At 39.1% G+C, this 18,722-nt stretch overlaps 1 protein-coding gene across 4 annotated transcripts in view; it reads right to left on the bottom strand.

Annotated features, from left to right (window-relative positions):
• Positions 1 to 18,722, bottom strand: part of EPN2 (epsin 2) — a 45,698-nt gene that overhangs the window by 14,799 nt on the left and 12,177 nt on the right. For all 4 annotated transcript variants that reach the window (XM_061992193.1, XM_061992192.1, XM_061992195.1 and 1 more), the window contains one exon: positions 8,899 to 9,673. In XM_061992193.1, coding sequence (XP_061848177.1) covers positions 8,899 to 9,493 — 595 coding nt within the window. In that variant the 5' untranslated portion in view covers positions 9,494 to 9,673. The remainder of the gene's footprint in view (positions 1 to 8,898; positions 9,674 to 18,722) is intronic.

The following is an 18,722-nucleotide window of genomic DNA, read 5'->3' as shown; positions in this document are numbered from 1 at the left end:
GCTAAGAACTAGCTGCTAATCTCTGCTCATCCTGGAACAACAGTCAAGCTTGACAGCTAATACACAAAACTCCAATAAAAGAAAATTTGTGTCTTGAGATGTTTTCACTACAGTAGGGAGTCGAAATTCCCATCCCAAAGGGATATCACTAGTAAGTTTATCACTACACAGTAATTAAACAATTTTTGTGCTCATTGACTCTCTCTCTCAGGTAATTCTCAAATATCCAAATCGTTTAGATCGAATTTTTATCTTACTTTGTCAAGGAAGTTTGTAGTTAATGGCTGGAATGATAACTAGTTTGGCAGAATATATATTGACATTTAATAAAGAGGAACCATATTTTTAAACTAGGATGTCAAGCTCAAAGACCTCAAGTTCCTTCTCAAAAGGTCAGCTGGGAATGCAAAAAAACAGATTGCCACACTGTATTTTGAAAAAAAAAACAAACCAAACCCACTTTTTCACTCATTACTTTCATCCTCCAAATATTTCCCAGTCTTCTCTCCTCGTAAGTTTTAGGCCAAAGAGACATACAAAATAAAAAGTGTAGCCTTCTCTTTCATCCAGCAGGCCAGAGGGAAGGCCTGTGAAGGAGGAATGACGTTTTCCCTCCCACCATACACCTAAAGTGCCATCCCACCCCTCTCTGTTTCTAACAGGACAGGATTAACGCCCAGCACAACTCTTCAAAATCATGAGGATTCCAAAGCTTTTGAGTCAACAAGCTCCTTACTTCACATAAAAATGTCACTCATAGCTCCAGCAAGTCACAGACAGGCTCTTCAACATATTATACAGACTATTACAGATGTAACGTCATATGAAACAGGACATCAGATAACAGAGTGTCACACAGCATGGAAAATACAACTTTCAGATGGTAGTAAAGCTGTAGTATTTTGAAATACAAAAATAAAGAGAATTGAAAACAAGACAAACCTCAACAAGAGGTTACCAAAAGGTAGCTCATGACAGAAAAAAACGAGTTCCTCCTGATTTGTCAGTAAAGTTAATCTATGTGGATTCAGCAAAGCACTTCATGATGCTAAAAGGGAGTTACTGTTAAACAGAGGGTGGCACAAGAACTGAAATAAGAACCAGCTGAAGAACAGATGATGCCATATTGCCTGCCATCAAGGAAGCTTACTAACTTTCTCAAGAATTGGCTTTAAAGCCCATCTTTATAAAAATAATGCAATAAACAAAAGTAGGAGTTTATGGGAAAATGCAACGAGATGGCTAAGAAGAAAAGGTCAAACTAGAGGGAGAAATGGGAATATTTAAAAATCAGATGACTGTGAAGGGAAATGGGATGATACATACAGAAAAAAATAATTTCTTTGATGACCACCTTCTGCTAACAGGGGTATCAACTGAAAGTGCCAGAGAAGTAGAAAGCTCTCTCTTTAGTACTAAGACACCTGGGTGACTCCCAGACACTCGTGTTACAGCCATTAGCATCATTGCAGCAAAGCACTGGTCAGAATTCATCCAACATAACAAATGTAATTCCAGTTATTCAGATCCAAGACAGATGCTTTCAAAGCAGAATGGACTTGGAAATGCTTTCCTTCCAAGCACAGAGAATACTGTATGTGGTTATCATTGAAAAAAGAAGACTGAGCAGTTTATGGCTCCTAAGTACATCATAATAATGTACTTAGCATGGCTAAATAAAGCAAATATGATGGGAGTGAGAAAAGATAAAGAGGCAAGAAGTAATGGTATAAATTGACTATGATTACATTTAAAAAACAAAGAAGTGGCTTTCCAGCAGAAATTAGAGAAGAAAGGAGTCACAACTGGTGTCAAAACAGAGCCAAATAAGCATACAAATGAGACACCACCACACTCACTGAGATGGCAACTGGACTATGACCAGGCAGGTACCTCTGGTCTCCTGTTCCTTTAACTGCAATTGTGAGGAAGAATGGGATTTCCTGCCCTTTTTGCAGGGAGCTTTTCATACTAACTAGGAAGCTGATGGAAGCTGATGGAAGAATGACTCTAAAATGGTGTGAAATGGGTTAACTCTGCTGATTTTCCCCTCATTTCCACATGAAGGCCTACTTACTGCAAGTGCTCACCAGATTCAGCTTTTAACAGCATGAAGCATTTTTGCAGCAAAAAGCTGCAAGCAGCAGGTCTTACATCCTACTCCAAGAGCCTCACTTGCCCTCCCACGGAGGGTCCTCACCTCCCAGCCGTGAAGGGGAAAGGCAGGCAGGCTTGCTTTGGCAGAGAGCTCCATGACCTCACAGCTCCCAACAGAGACCAGCATTCAGTGCCTCCAGGATCTGAACACAGATAATGAGGGGTCTCATAGATATAGCTTATTTCTTTTCACTTCTCAGCTTTTCGGCAATTCATTCTACTTGGGTTTATTAACTCTAAATGGCACATTAGAGCTAATTTTACAGAAAAAAAAGGAAAAAAAGTGACATTTTAAAATACTTCCTTGGGCCTCACATTAAAAAAAAAATATTGATTAAAATGTTGCTATTTTACATTTAAACTTCTGCAGTGGCTATAAAACTCTCTACACTAAATAGCTGCCAGCATATTTTTGTTCTGAATCCTTTTTCACTGTTCTTGGTAGTAATCTGACATGCTTCATCCAGCAACTTCCTTGCTGTATTCCCACAGTATTGCAACTGCCCTGCCATACTTGCCTGGTCCTGCACTACTGATTTAGTCACAAGGATCTAGCCTAAAGGTTACTGCCTCAGTAACAGTGCTGCTGCTGCACAAAGAATCTCTTATCCCACAGCACATGACAGTTAACTCAGATGTTTATGTAATATGGGACTCAATAGATCAATTCTGACCTGCTAAGCCTGGCTTTGTTGCTGCTTTGGGAATTTGAAGATCCTGGCCCCCCTAGGCTGCCTAGAAACAGCTGGGTGGATATCTGCTGCTGCAAGGAGACATGCCGCTGGCCTGGCTTCTCAACGAGACTCTTGCTGCAGTGCAAGGAAGTAATTTCCAGCCTCAGTTAATCACTAAAGCAGGATTCTGTTCCACCATCTGTCTCTAGTACAGGCTGTGACGTCTTTCATATGTGTCTGTTGGTAACTTACCATATTTTGGCTGTATGGAAAGCCATCCAGGGGTGCCTGTAGGTTTGGTTAAGTTCATGAGTTGAAGCATATACACAGCACACAGGTAGAAAGCAGAGTTACTGCCCACGTTAATGACAAAAATCAGTCCCAGCATAAAAACCAGACTGGGTATTTTCATTCAGAAGTATGTGCTTGTTCTTTGGGTTGAGTTTGTTATTTGTTTCGTTGGTTTTTTTCCCAAATGTCACTCTAAACCAAGTGATGGCCCCGAGGGACATGGAAAATAGGCACCAACTTTATAATTTGCAGGTGGCATCCTTAAGAACAGAATCCAGTTTGTAGTCACATTTGTTCAGAAAGAAAAGCTGCTTCCTCACTCAATCAGTATGCCTACAAAGCTAGATAAAACCAAGGCTGATGTGAAAAATCAGGATATCAAGATAAGAACTTGGAAGCTGATAGCAATTCACTTGGAAACCAAGCAGAGATTCATTTGTTAGCCTTCAAACGAAAAGATGCTCAAACGATAATGGGATACTTTCAAAAAGCTAACCTAACCACTCAAACTATGAAAGGGCATGTGCGAGCTGCTTCATCTAGAAGGAACTGTGCAATCCACCTTTCCATTGGGAATTAAGAGAGACCTTTCAAATACAAGAAGAGAATTAATAGCACCTATTAATATGCCATAGTGGAGCTGATCAGCCTTGCTGCAGCATTTCTAATTGCACTGAAGCACAGAGTATTTTCAAAATTCATTTAACACTGAACAAATCCTTACAGCTCGTTTTGGTTAAAAAGTCTTTTTTCTCTCACATGATCCCTCTTCCCATTTTAACAGACATAGCTAGATAATTTATTGCAACTATAGAAACCTGGTTACACAACATCATCTCCCACCTTTACTTAGAGCACCAGAAAAAACAAATTACAATGAGATTAAATCAAGTTGTCAAGTGATATCTGACAGGTAACACAGGAGTCTACCAAATTCCTTCAACATCTCAAACTATAGCAATTATCCAAGCAACTCATCCACATTCACTGCTGGATGATGTGCCACATATTCCTTGACTAAGATGAAAAGTCAGAGGTATATTCCAACCTGCTAAGATGCAGCACAGATCATAAAAGCAAAGTCAAAATAGAAGAGTGGATACAAACTTGCTGATGCTTCACAAAACTGTTTTTAAGTAACGAATCAACTTAATGTCAATAATCACTAGAAGTATTAACACTCATTATTTCACCTCAAGAAAAAGATCCCAAGTTTTTTTACAGGTAAGGTTAACAGACTTGGCATTTCACAAGATCCACAGAAGCCCTTTCCAGTCCATCCTTCTCCAATCTTTTATCAAATGGGCTGTACATACAATGAATCCGAATACTCAGCCAAGGATCCGAGCACTAGGCAAAGTGCTCCTCTAAAATCAGGTCACACTGCAGGATGAGGTGTTCCCTATGCTGCCACATTTGTGTAAGTGACATTGGGACACAAAAACACACACCAGTCTTGCTCCACACAGATGGCCAAAGGAAAGGACACATGTACAACCCACCAGTAGGTCCTGGTTTAGGTATAATAGGATTTGACCTCTTTGAAAAGCAGGACTTCAGTAAACTTGGTTTTAAAACATGAAAGCAGTACACAGAGGGGAGCAGCATTTTCCAGAGATCCTTCAAAGCTGAAACTAAAGTACACTATCTTTTGGAGAGAGAGGTGCCAAGGAATTGGCTTTGCCAGTCACTTTCCTCCAGCTACAGTCTTTTTCCAATTCTTATAACCATCTCAGCCACAAGGAGCTGAGGCAGATGCAGAGCTCACTTCCTGAGCAGCCACAGCTCAACTACGACGATCCAGACAGGTCAGTAAAATGCAACACAACGAACCTGCTCCCAACACAGCTGAGAAAGAACAAAGTAATCTGAGTCTAAGACCCCTGCCCTGTCTCCTAAGAGCTTTTGCAGGCCCAAGGTGCTGAAGCTCAGCATTGTGCAGGTACTCTAAACTATCTGCCCCTCAGCAGTGACTGTTGGTTATGTTCCTGCTGTGTTGACATTGTAGCAACAGAGTAATGTTCCCGTGTAAGCCTCTTCTGAAAGAATAAGTTAGTTGGACTAGTTAATTAGTTAGTTAGACACAATGCCAGATTAGAGTTCAAATATTGACTTTTTACTCCTTTCTCTCCCCAGTAGTTTTAGCTTCGGTTCCACACAAGAACATGCCCTTAATGTGAAATAAAACCCAACATCAGATTTCACGCAACTCCATACAATTTATACATTTTCCAAAATAAATAAAAGCTCCTATGTATTTTGTCATGGAATATTTAATAGTTTCTAATCTGAACATTGATTGACCCTGTCTTAAAAGCTGGAAAAATGCCAGTTGCCTCCGTATGTCAGAAATTGTTGACAAGATGGAGGTTGGGAGGAGCTTTATGGTATCTCTCGTGGCTTCCACTTAAAAATTATGTGACTAGATAGCAAAAGCATATTAATACATTTACAAATGATTGCATCAGTAGTCGGCAATATTCACATATCATAATGTACCTCCTAGAACTATATAAGCTTTACAAATCCTCAGGGCCAAACATTGAGGAAAAGCTTCAGGGGAAAGGATTTTATTAAAAACTATCATGCTTCACCATTTCACTCTCCACGGCTTCTAAACAATTGTTAACAATGAGATGAAAATATCCGCAAGGAAATGGGGAAAATGTCCTTATTTGCCAGTGTGTCTTGCCTGGAGCAAGATGAGATGATGCCAAGAGATCCTTTTCCATCTTGAATTCTCTTACGCTATAAAGCTTTTCTTTTTTCATAAAGGATAAATTTGGGACACAAAGATCAGTGACTCTACAAGAAAAGCCTTTCTGGCTCCAATATCAAGTACAAAACCCAATTCTTACATGCACTGTCAGATCCAAGCCTCCACACATGGCTTGGAAGCTAGAGAAAGCAACAATTTGAACATTGCAGTGTTTACAGTCAGTGCTGTACTGTGCAGCTAATTCAACACCCTGAAGAAACTGAACAAAAAAGGGTCCACTGACTTATCCAATATTGCACTTTCAGCAACTGACAGAAGAGAAAAGAGATCCCTCACACACAGTTCAAACATGTTATCCACTGGAAGTTACTTGTTCCCCTAGTGATCTGTCCTTGAGAAACTATTAAGCTCTTTCAGCCAGCTCAGGCTTCTTTTCTTTTCCAAGGAAGTATCAAAAGTGAGGAGATTTTGTAGCCAGACACAATCTTTTCAAGTAAGGGGAACACATTCTCAAAATCTGCAATCCCCATCCACTGTGCCTAGTGAGGAATAAGCTGAAAAGGCACTCATACCAGAACATACATGTGAAACACCTCCTTTAGCTATGTAGGCAAAAAGGCTGCTTTGCTCTCCCAAACTTTATTTATATTTGAATGTTAGGACATGCAAGGCAAATCTCATGCTATAGATTACAAATCTAAATGCCTCTCATCTCCTCTTCAAAGGCTCAGAAGAACAAAAGACAATTCTACCAGAATACACATTACTGCAACCACATCTTAAAACTGCTGTAAGAAGAGTATTTCCCAGGAGCTAAGCACCATTTCATTTCTTCTACATATTTTACTGAATTTGTATTTTTAGAACAAAAGAAGAGTAACACTACAGAACAAAAGAAAACATGCTGCATACAATCTCTTTCACTTTAAATAATGAAAAAGCATCTTTTCCATTACATTTAGAAGGCACAAGAATAATCCTACATTTATATAATAGATTACACGTCTGGATTTTGATGAATGTCCTTCCTCATTCCCTAAGATAAAGGCCAAAACTCTATACAGAGTTTTCCATTATCAGAAGCCTGTAGCACAGCAGTTTATGGTGCTGTTTTGCTATACTCAGTTAAACCATACAAGAAACATATTAAAACTTCAAAAGATACAGGTCGTAAAAATTAACAATCATCTGTGTTTTTTGCTGCTAGATAATTAAGTCCAGTAGAGTCTACAATAGAGGAAGAATCTAAAGGGGAAAAAAAAAAAAAGGCTTGAGATTTCTAAAGCTCCTTAGGTACAGGCATATGGGAGAGGAGAAAAATAGATTAAGAAATCATTACCTCAAAAGCAATGCAGCAAATAGAGATACACAGTACAGTCATACATGGGCACATGAGAGCATCCTGTAAATCACCGCTTTGGATTGAAAGAACAGCCAAACTTGCTTCTTGACATCTTGTTCCCCATCAAAACTCTTGAAGCATCCAAGGAACAACAATTCAGAAACACACCCTCTGTTGCTCAATTCTTGCTGGGAGGAATAGTTTGAAGCCTCTGGTACCATTTAACATGATAAACAATAGTTACAGGCACTGAAGTTAAGAGTCGGTGAAGACACAGAGCAAACCAAAGGTGTGCTTGGCATGCCTTAGCAGCTATTATTTCAGTCCATCAGCATAAGTTAAAAACAAAAATATTTCAAGCTACCTTTTAAACTGAGAATTTTTGTTGTAGTCGACAGATTCATATACCTTAAAAGTAAAAATGTTACTGTTGCAATAACAATACAAACATTCTTTAAAAAAATCACACTGAATCAGTGTTCAAATGTGGTTATTGCAGAAAAACAATGATACTTGTTATTCTATATATTGCTAATTAAGAGACAGGATAAAACTTCTCATATCTAGAAACTTCTGTACACTTCTTCTGAACTTAAAATATTGAACCTAAAAATATTTCCCTCAGGAAAAAAAAAAAAAAAATTGCCTGCCCTCTTCCATAGGTTCAAACAGACAGATTTTCTTCATTCTAGCGTGGTCTGTCCTGCTACCTCCCACCGCCTTCTACAGAAAATGCCTGTGCCTGTCAGGAGTACTGACACCATTCACATATTTAGAATTTTAGAAGTGTTTTGGGATATATGACACGACAAGCTTAAGACTCTTAAAACTGGTGCTCAATCGATTCACCACACTGGCTCCGTTGCAGTGCTCCACACACTACAAGCATTCGTTTAAAGAAAAGATTTTCCTTCAGAATTAGACCACAACCATTGACATTCCAGCCAAAGCAGCTTTCATCAGATCATTACTTACATTAAGAAGGATTTAGTGCCAAATCAAGCCTCTTCCTAACATGACAGGCAGTTCCCCCAAGTAGTAGTATAAAGAATCCATTCTTCCCACATCATTGTATTTTTTTAAGAATGAAACATAATTTTTAGTACTGATACTTGCATACTGAATGCTGGCAGTATAGGTATTTAAATGGACATAATCAAAGCATTACTACTCTAAGAACTGCTGAGCAAGTAGTAAAAGGATATTAAATATCAATAATCTTCCTAAAGTAAAATAGAGGCATCATAAAGAAAGTGGCGAAATGATCCAGAAAATACTCTTGTATTGCTGGGTTTTTTTCTTGATTTATGTTTAACAAAAAGAACTCAACATAAAAAAAAAAATCAGGCACACCTTTTAATACTAAAAAGAAAAAAAAAAATCAATTCACAGTGAGGTTGGGAGTCTATGACATCAAACAGTGGAATATGTTCACAAAAGCAGTTGGACAATGCTACCTTGGGGAACTGAGTAGTAAACAACTGCTTTTTAAGAAGACTTGAGTCAATACACACCTTTTCTCCAAAAAAACCATCTTATTGGATATTGTAACAGACAGTGTCACAGAGCAGGCCTATAAAGACTGCAAAAACTCCCTGGCAGTCAGCATACTAATCCTCCAAGCAGGCACCACTGACTCTCATATCTAACAGCAAACTAGAAAACAAAAATCTCTTAAAAGAAAACTTCTTTTATGCATGTTTGCTTGTACTTACAGCCATGGTAAGATGCTGGGGATCCTCCAGACTTCCCATATTCTTGCTCCGAGTAGCTGGTGGATAGGTTTGGCTGACTGGAGCCTCGTCCAAAGGTGATCTGATTGCTACCCACTCCAGTGGCCACCTGAGCCATGCGTTCTTTGGTCTTCAGGGCTTGGGCCCTCTCTGTCTTGAGTCGCTCATCATCCTTCAGAAGAGACACTAGTTGCTTAGATTTCTCCCTCACATTGATGCCCTGGTCTTTACCATCTCGATCGATATACTGAAAATCTTTCAATGTCTGGATAGCGAAAATATTCTCTTTACACTGCTGTGCCACCCTCTCAGAACCGGTTTTAATCAAGTAATCTAACAGAGTAAGGGCCTTGTACACGTGTCGCCAGTTCTTGCCATGATCATTCAGTCGTTTCCAGATCATGCTCATAATTTCAGAAAAGGCCACAACGTTGTAAGTCAGATCTGCTATTTCAGTCATTAATGAACTGGAAGGACCCCAGGGGTCATTAGAGGTCGCTTCCCGAACTTTTATTTCGGCCTCTGAGTAATTGTTCACAATGTTCTTCATCTGCCGTCTAATTGACGAAGTCGTCATTTTTACTTCCCTTTTTAACAGGACAGATTCCAGAACAAACAGAAAAAATGGGCTATATTTGCTCTTCTGAGAATGTTTCTGAACTGCAAAGGCTCCGTATCAGTGGTGTATTTGTAACACGTTCCACTACAATCATTTCCTCTCATCAAGAGAAGGACACGAGAACATGAAAATCATGACCTGTGTAAGGAAAGAAAACAAAGCATGTTAATCATGTCATTAATCATTCCTACATGGAAAGCAATCTACACACACTGTGAAAAATTTTGGTAGAGTTAACTGATGAATTTTCTCACTGAATTTCTTCTGGACATCTGATTGTGAAAACAATTTGCTCTTCGTACAAGTAACATTAAGCACTGAAGATTAAAACCCTGAACTGCTGAATCAGACAGAAGCAAGTAGATAACTGTGCTGATGCAAATGTAGAACTTCGAAACCAAAACACAAAGTCCAAGAACTAACTTACACATTTAGTTTCCAACAAGGTAAAATCTAGCTCGATGGTTCAATTTTAAAAACTCTAGCTTACAGAGCTGAGATGAAACTACATTCGAAACTCCATGCTTGGCAGCCACTATAACAGCTGACAACTGCAGTCTGCTACCACTGCCATAGGAATTTGTGTACCAAGAGATAAGCAAACTTCCTAAAAATTAACCATGCTATTTCTGAAACCTCGGGTTAAAGTGCACTCCAGTTCAGGGCAGAGATCCTGAACAGTGCTCTGTTCCCAAGTGAGGCCTAGGGAAGAGAGCTGAGCACCAGAATGATGCACTCCAACTCAAGGTGACCTTTAATGCTAAGTAGATTAGAGAGCTTTTTTTTTTTTTTTCAAAATGCATTTACTTTGTGCATTTCACAACATTCATCAGATCCACAGTTTATGCTCCATGTGTCTTACACATAGCACAGAAGAATTCTTAATTACATTAAAATTGAATTGTAAGACTAAAATGATTGGCAAGAAAACACAAGGACAAGCTCCGGAGCTGGAAAGCTGTCTCGGTTATTTAAGGTCAATGTTTCAAGCAAACAGAGGCCTAATAAGCTTCAGAATACATTACTTGAGTAAACTGGCAGATTTCACTATAAGATTAACACAGAATAGTGTTTCATATTCAGCAGTCGCCTGAACACTAAGCACTGAGTCTTGTAAGGGAACTTGCCACATTAACAGCACCTGCACATTCAAGAGGCCCTCTAACACTGTTTCTCCAAACACTCCAAAGAAGCAACAGTATCACTTACAAAAGACACTGGAGAGAAGTAAAGCACAGATTTCAAGCCTAACATTGTTATCATTCCTCAAATTACTGTGGTGCAGTTTTAGAATAAAAGCAGAATTAAGTGTCAGCTTGGACAACATGCAGCTCTGGAATGACTTTTTTGGCGCAGAGGCATATACACTTCCTAGAAAACCATTCTGGGGCAGTTACAATACCACAGAACAATCCAAATGAGTCACTGTATTTTATCATGTTCCACTAACTTTTAGCAGAATTATTGAGAAAAAACCCTATTACGACACAATGGAAAATTTATTTAAAATGAAAACACTAAATTTCAGGTAAACTCATCATCCTGGCGTTCTCCTCAGTATTTAAAACCAGCTGTAAAAGAACGTTCATCTGTTGTCAGATGACTAGTAGCAACAGGAATAAAGAGGCATCTTCTGGGGCATTTACAGGTTTGTGCACTATAAACAACAAATTTGAAAAGGCTGATGCTACTTAGACATTCTCAGGTGTTTATGCTGCTTCACTCTAGAAGTTAACACCGTCCAAATCTGCTGGCTCACCTGCCCTCTCTAACGTACTATACTCCAAAGGTGAGGCAACCAATAAAAAAAAACCCAAACAAAACAAACCCCACAACACACATGTATCTTATTTAACCTAAACTACTTCTTTTTATCAATAATTGATTAAGGCAAGTTCACAAAGCTGAACAAAGTTATCCAAGGAGGTGGCAGCACTTGGCAGAAAGACAGTCACAAAGACTTAAAAGCAGAATGCAGGCAACAGGTAAACTGGAGCCAGCAGAGGATGCAAGTGCCAGGCTTAATCATCAACACAGCTATACTAATGGTACAGATCCCAGATCTGTAAATGCATCCCCTCCCAAGAGCTGAGCTTGTCATCCAACCATAAAAGCCGTAAATAACATGAAAAAGCAAAACCATGAGAACTACAAAACTTCTTAAGCCAGTTCAATAAAAGGTCCACCAAAGCCAAACATCCTCAGGAACAAATCCTCATGTAAATAGTATGAGAAAAGAACATATAATATTCCTTTGCCCTATATGATCAGCTGCTCAAGCATCTACGGCCAGAAGTGGGCACACTGTGTCTCTACCAATCTTTTTTTTGAAGTCACTTGTATTTCCCGTTTCACCCTCAGCAAGTACGCAACAGCCGTGCAGTGACCACACTACACAAACAAACACTTTGGCTTATATTAAACTTGGCCATTTATTCCCCAAGTTGGAGAGAGAGGGCATGCCTTCTAAGAAGGGGAAAGTCACCTTTGGCTTCTTTATGTCACTTGTGATTTTACAGAAATTGGCCATCTCCTAAACTGAGGATCTCTCAAAATTCAGACCCTCTACTTAGGAGCTGCTCCGTATCTCTGATCATCTCTGATGTCTTTCTGTGGCACATACTACACTCGAATTTCTTGTGAGAGACGCAGTTCTAAGTACTCGACATTTCAGATATAGCAGTAACAGAAGTTTGTGTCACAACATAATAATTTACTGCTTAGGATTTTCCACTCTTCTTCAAATATTTTCAACAAATCTACTAGCCCTTTGGTAATTGCACCTCTACTCATGCACATGAAGCCACAGTAATTTCTTCTCCCTATGCAAATTGTACCGAGATTATTTTAGCTGTCATTTTATCACTCAAAGTCTCAATCTTTTCCCCTTCAACTCAAGATTCATTTCAAATTTGACTAATTTGGTTCCATTTGGCCACCTCATCATTTAGAAATTATCTAGAAAAGGAAGTATTTTCAAGAGCACTGATCTTTGGCAGGATACCTCACTGGGAATAGCCCTTTACTGTGAGAACTAAGCATTTACTCCCTATCCTGCTTCGTGCCTTTTAACCCATTGTAAATCTATGAAAAACATTCTTGTCTTATGAGAGTTTTGTTTCTCTCAAGGCCAGGGATGAGACGCCTTACCAAAATATTTTTAAAGTACACTACACAAGCAGAAGCCTCACCTAAGTGTACTGCCCCATCCAAAGAAAGATGTGTTTGTTTTATTACTTGTTACAACCTCCTGAGCTTCTGAAAACATCATTTTAATACCACATGTGATATTTAGAAAGGTAAACTTTACAGTACATAGGAACACCTACTAGTCCTAAACAACACCAACTTTGGGCAACGCAATGAATACCTGAAGAATTAATCATAATTACAACATAAGCAGGCACATCAACAACCAGAGGTGCAATTTCATATGGCAAATGTCATCACCAACCCAGCGGCTTCTCAACTCCTCAACCACTTCTCCTTTCTCTCTCTTGCATCAAACCTAGCAATTGCACGACAGCACAGTAGAACTAATCAATTTAAGGTCTTGTGCACAGCGACATCAACACAAGCTCTGCTTCAAGGCAGACCGCAAGAGGAGTAAAAATGATCCAATCCCCTCCTCATTTTTGAAGGAGCTGATTAAACATAACATAAAGCCATCAAATGCCAAAAAACAGCACCAGAAAGTGAAGAGCCTTCATTCCTGCCCAGCTGCACCACACGCACTAGGAAGCCATGCACCTGGGTTCAGAGAAGAAACCAAATGAAAAAAGGTACGACTCAAGGCCCTGCTGTGCTCTCCACACAGGCTGTAGCTAAATGAAGGAAAAATATTCATGGTTGTGCTGTAAAATGTAGGCAAGAAGAAAAGTACAGCCTCACTAAGTGCAGAAACAGTTTGAAGAGAGCCCTATATTTATTTGGGAACTGTTTCAGGTTAGGATTCACTAGTTAAATTGCCACAGCCACACCTCAAAAACAAGTGAGCTTGGAGTACACGGAGGGGTAGGGAGGCAGGGTGTAATTTATGGCAGCTGTATTCCCCAGACTGGAAGTTTTGTTGGGATAAAGCTTTGAAGAAGGCTTCTAGCAGAGAGTAAGTCTGGAGCGGTGCTTTGGGAACAAACGTAAAGCAAACATTTCAAGAGAACACATTGTTTTAAACGAAATGAGTATTTTTCATCCTCCCAGAAAAATCAAAGATTTCACTGGCATGATTCCTTACCTTCATATTTTTTACTCACGAAAACAAAGGCACTTAATGAGAATCACATTAACGACTATTTTTTCTTTTTCTTGATGGAAAGACATGTTTTCTAATCCTATTCTACTTTCAACTCACTGAAGGCAACTTACTCAACTTCATTTTACTCTTTCAGAAATACAAAGATTGACTGGAATGGAAAGCTAATGGATTTTTTTATTCCCCCTCCCAATCTCGTTTTACCAACATTTGAGGTAACTGTTTTGGCAGCAGCAGTAACCCTTACGAAGAATTTTTTATGCCTTTCAGCATCTGCTTTACAAACTCTGCACACAAGATGCCTTTTACTTTATTATTACAGGCTGTGGAGCACCGTAAGAGCCTTACGGTTAAAGAGATCAAAAAATCTTATGGTTAAAGAGATCAAAAAGACAAACATTCCTACTGCATACAAGCGAGAATCTGTTTTCTAACACGTAATCAAATGCTTACATAGAAAGTTTTGAATTATTTTTGTTTTTTTACAGAGACCTCAGTGAATTAACTTCTCACAACAAACCACAAGGAAGTACAATGCCCTTGCAACTTCAGCAAAAATCTGAGTTTGCATTGTTAACAGTAAAGTTGTGAAGAAAAGTGGAAAGTAAGGATTGTGGAGTAAAGCTGCCGTTCCTTGCTAAGAAGACGGAAAAGGCTATCAGCCCAAACAGGTTTCTTTAAAAGGTTAGAGGCAAAAAGAGAGTTAAGTCTTGTTTAGGTGAGACTTCCACTTTTTCTCTTCCTTGGTCTTTACAAGCAATTTTCTCCATTTTATAAGTAGCTTGGCATGTTTAAATACATAGAAAAGGAAACACACAATTCTGTACACAAAAGGTGAAGCTTACCTGTGCTATCAAGGGTAATCTGGAGGGTAATTTCCCTTTTCCTATTCCAATAGCCTCACTACACAAATAATCACTGAATTCTCAAAGTGTTTTTTCCACATCCAATGTGCAGACAGAAGGATTTTTTGACTAAACTCCTCAACAGCTCACTCTTGCAAGAGATTAAATGCAGCAAATGAAATCTACATGAGGAAATCATCTTTAATTTGCTAAGACTAACACAGAAATGAGGCCAAGCCACAAAGTCTTTAATAAACTTAGTTCAAAGAAACAGCCATACAAATCCACCTACATACAGGCTTTCAGCAGAATCCAACCTCCAGAATATAAAACTCAAACCAGGGTTTGTCTGCATTGATAAAATGCCCTTCATATCCATCATGAAAGTAAAGACACAGTCTAGCTAACTATGGACAAGAAATATATGAAACATCGTAAACGTCAAGTGGGCAACAAATGAGTGTTAAAATTAAGCAAGAGTAGTCCACCAGAAATTTTAATTAACTGTTATAGACAACATATATAAATTAGACATTCACTCTAAGAAACGTGCACAAAAAGTGAATTTTTGAAAACAGTTAATAATTCAGTGACTCTGTGATTTTGAGGCACACAAATATCTGCCCTTTCATGAAGTACACTGAAAGCTAACTACAAGTTTTCATCCAAAGATTCATACTGCAACTACACATTCTCCGGGTCACCACTAGAAAGCAAACAGCTCAAGCAGGTTCCCCTACTCAGCTCACAGGACAGTCCTCAACAGTGATGCTGGCAACCAAGAGGCTAAAATGCTGCAATACTGGGGGTACAGGCAGCTACCTCAGCCCAGCTGTGCTACTAGTCAGCTCTGTGTTACGAAAGCACATGGTCAGTATCTAAGGATGCCAACAGTACCATCCGGGACATTTGCACCCCACTATCATTTCAAAGGAATGTAAGAAGACCCACCAAGAGCCTCTCCTCTCCTACCTAAGACATGTTGCAGCAGCTGCTATGAGAAGTTCTAACATATCACAAAGCTGAAGCATGTGCCTTACCTCTACGGTGTGAATACACACAAATAGCTAGAGATCTGCTCTCAGTGCTGTCGGGGTGGAATGGTAATTCTCTGGAACCTGTATTCCAGGATAAATCAGAGAAGTCAAGCCTGGAGAGTGCTCCTTGCCAGTTTGCAAAGAATCAGGCTAAGAAGAAAGTGTTGCTAGGTGCTGACTATGGAAGAAGTTCCCCGAGACAGACACTACACCTGCACAGAGCAAAAAGCACACACTCAGACACAACCCCAACTGGAATAGTAAGTCAACTTCTATTTATGGCAAAGAAAAAGGATTTCCATTGCCTGACACTGTGAATTCACATCCTCGCTTCCTTCTGGTAGCTTGCTATGTGTATAAATCTAAATCCCCTGTGCTTTTATAAAGCCTAATTCTCCACAAACAGGAAGAAGAAATCTGAACAAAAAAAAAAAAAAAAAGAGCATACACCTTTATATTGAATGTTCAGGAATATAATAATCCAGGAAAGCATATAACAAAGCTGGTTTTTTGTACATTGGATCCCACACTGCTAGAGAAACGTTCAAACTCAGTTAATTCTCTTTCATAGTTTTTTTCCCCTACTCGTAAGTAATTCTCACAGAAAAACTGGATGGCCAGAGGATATCATTACACTGCCTACGGTGTAATATCCTACTGCAATACAAACCTTATTCCCAAAACCAAACAGGAAGAGGGGCATCTGTACATTGTGGTCACTTAGAGAAGAGTACTAAGAGATGCGAAGCAGCTTGGCATTATAAATAAAAGCCAACAAGCAGCACACTTAATAGCTCTCTCTTGCTATTGTGCAGCAGAGAAAACAGCAATTCATGTGAATAAAAACAGCAAAATGAAGACACAGAAATTACTATCAATGCCCTTCCTCAGCCTTCAAAATTATTTAGGAAATGAGCTACAAATACAGATTGGCAAACGGTTTGAAGAACCGGGTTAACTCCAGAAGAAAGGTTTAATTTCCATTTTTCACAGCTTAAATGCTTGTCTTCTTCAGTGTAATTTCTGAGAAGAGGAAACCGTTCAAAATTAAAAGTTTTGGAAGCTTTCCACTCCCTTTTACAAATGAGAGAACAAGGTCAGCTTTCACAGACAGCAGGTGGCCAAATTATTTCTTTATTTAAAGAGTTAAAGCTGAAAGATAATTCCTCTTCAAATCGATGCATATTCATGAAGCTCAAGGTTAGATTCCACAGTGATTTTACAGTCATGCCTCAGACTCACAGAGGAAAACCAACTCCAGCTTGCATGGCCACTTAGCTGTAAAACAGATTTACAGACACAAATTTAAGTTTTTCTCTGTAACACTTTTTCTTACTACACATCTACTTAAATTACCAGGGCAGAATTTGAGCTCAATAGAGAGCTCATCTCATTACTCATAGAGTCTACAGAGAAGGGAGGAAAGGAACATAAATCCAATTTTGCTCTCAGGGCTGAGAACACGGCAGCACTACCTGGCCACTTTGCCTCGGGATCCAACAAGCCAGAGCTGCCGGTGCTTTGACACCGGCTTTTACATTTGCCTTTGCAGCTGGAATGCTGGTGGCATCACTGACAGCGTGGGAAGCAGCTGCAAAGACACTCAAGTGCTGCCGCAAAAGGGGATAGGCTCTGTAAGAGCCATGCACATCACCAGAAACGATCAAAATCCGACCTACACTGGAGACCTAATTTTAGGATTACAAGCTTTGACAATATCTCTTTAAAAATAACACCTTCCTCCTCTATGGCTGGGTCAAATGTCATCACTTTACCCAGTAGATGTTGGTATATTTTTCCCTAGTAATACAGCAAGTACAAATGTGTAATGAGTAACTGAATCTTGCCAAATTACAACAGAGTGTCAAGCCATTACCCACCAAACCAGATACTTTAAATGCAAATTAATCCAACACAAAGCCAAAATACCTACACAAACTCTCAAAAGGAATTTGTTCTCTGGTGATTACCTACTTGAATTAAAGCATTTTGCCTTTTGTTCTCACTAATAGAGAAGTAAAAACAAAAAGTAATCATCTAATATGTGCCTTAACAAAAGGGTAACAATCAGAAATCATTTCAGTTTACCAGGCATGTTTGAATAGCATTTTCAACTAAATTAAAGACAGTAGAAGATATTTCTTGCCTTCCATGTTTTCATTTGGGAGGGAAGATGTCTGATCTTTTTGCCAGAGGATATGTCACAGAATCTATTAATAATTAGAAAAGTCCATCCTTGTCACTTAGGCTACTTACTGGGTGACAGGCATCTGCCAAAGGGAAGCCCTTATATCTTCTCTCCCAACAGCTCAGAGCACTCATAGATCAACTTGAATACAGGTAGAACCGTAAATAATAAAACCTAAAAGCCTGCAAGACCACAAAATGTTAGCTACATTCTTTCAGCCACAGTGTTCTCTTACACAACTGTTAATTTTTAATTTTAAAGCTGACAAGAATGACTACATTTATATATAGCTGTACTCATGTATCAGACTTGATATTTTGGGAAGGTACCTGCTACTTACAATTACCCAATGATTTCATTAACTAAATTCAGTTTGCATTTCATTATTACAAAGCAGACATCACCATGTGCAGATTCTCCTATCCACCTACACACCACAGACATGAAACCACATTAATAAATTCAGTGGGCCAAAGGCAAATGCTCATCATGACAAAGAACAGAGGGGAAAAAAGCAGTTTTACTGTCCATGTTACTGTTGGTAGAAACTGAGAGACTAGTTAATACTTTTACTTTCAAGGAACAGTGCAAGATCCACAAAGCCCTATCTGCTGTCCATACATCCAAAACTACTACTTTCTTCAGTTTAAACTGTTAAGCATGCTGGCTCCCAGCTCAAATGACAAGCTGGTAAAGAAAATGGAGATTGATTTAATATATTGTCTACACTCATTGATGCTTATTCACAGCATAAAACTTCAAGTGCCAACCCTCACAGCCAGCACACTGGCACACTCGTATCAAAAAGGCAACAACACATGGTCTTAATTCAACTATCATAACCAGTAACAATTAACAGGAGGTT

The sequence above is a fragment of the Colius striatus genome, chromosome 3 (assembly GCF_028858725.1).
Source record: "Colius striatus isolate bColStr4 chromosome 3, bColStr4.1.hap1, whole genome shotgun sequence".
Taxonomy (NCBI): domain Eukaryota; kingdom Metazoa; phylum Chordata; class Aves; order Coliiformes; family Coliidae; genus Colius; species Colius striatus.
This window is presented reverse-complemented; position numbering and strand designations above follow the sequence as displayed.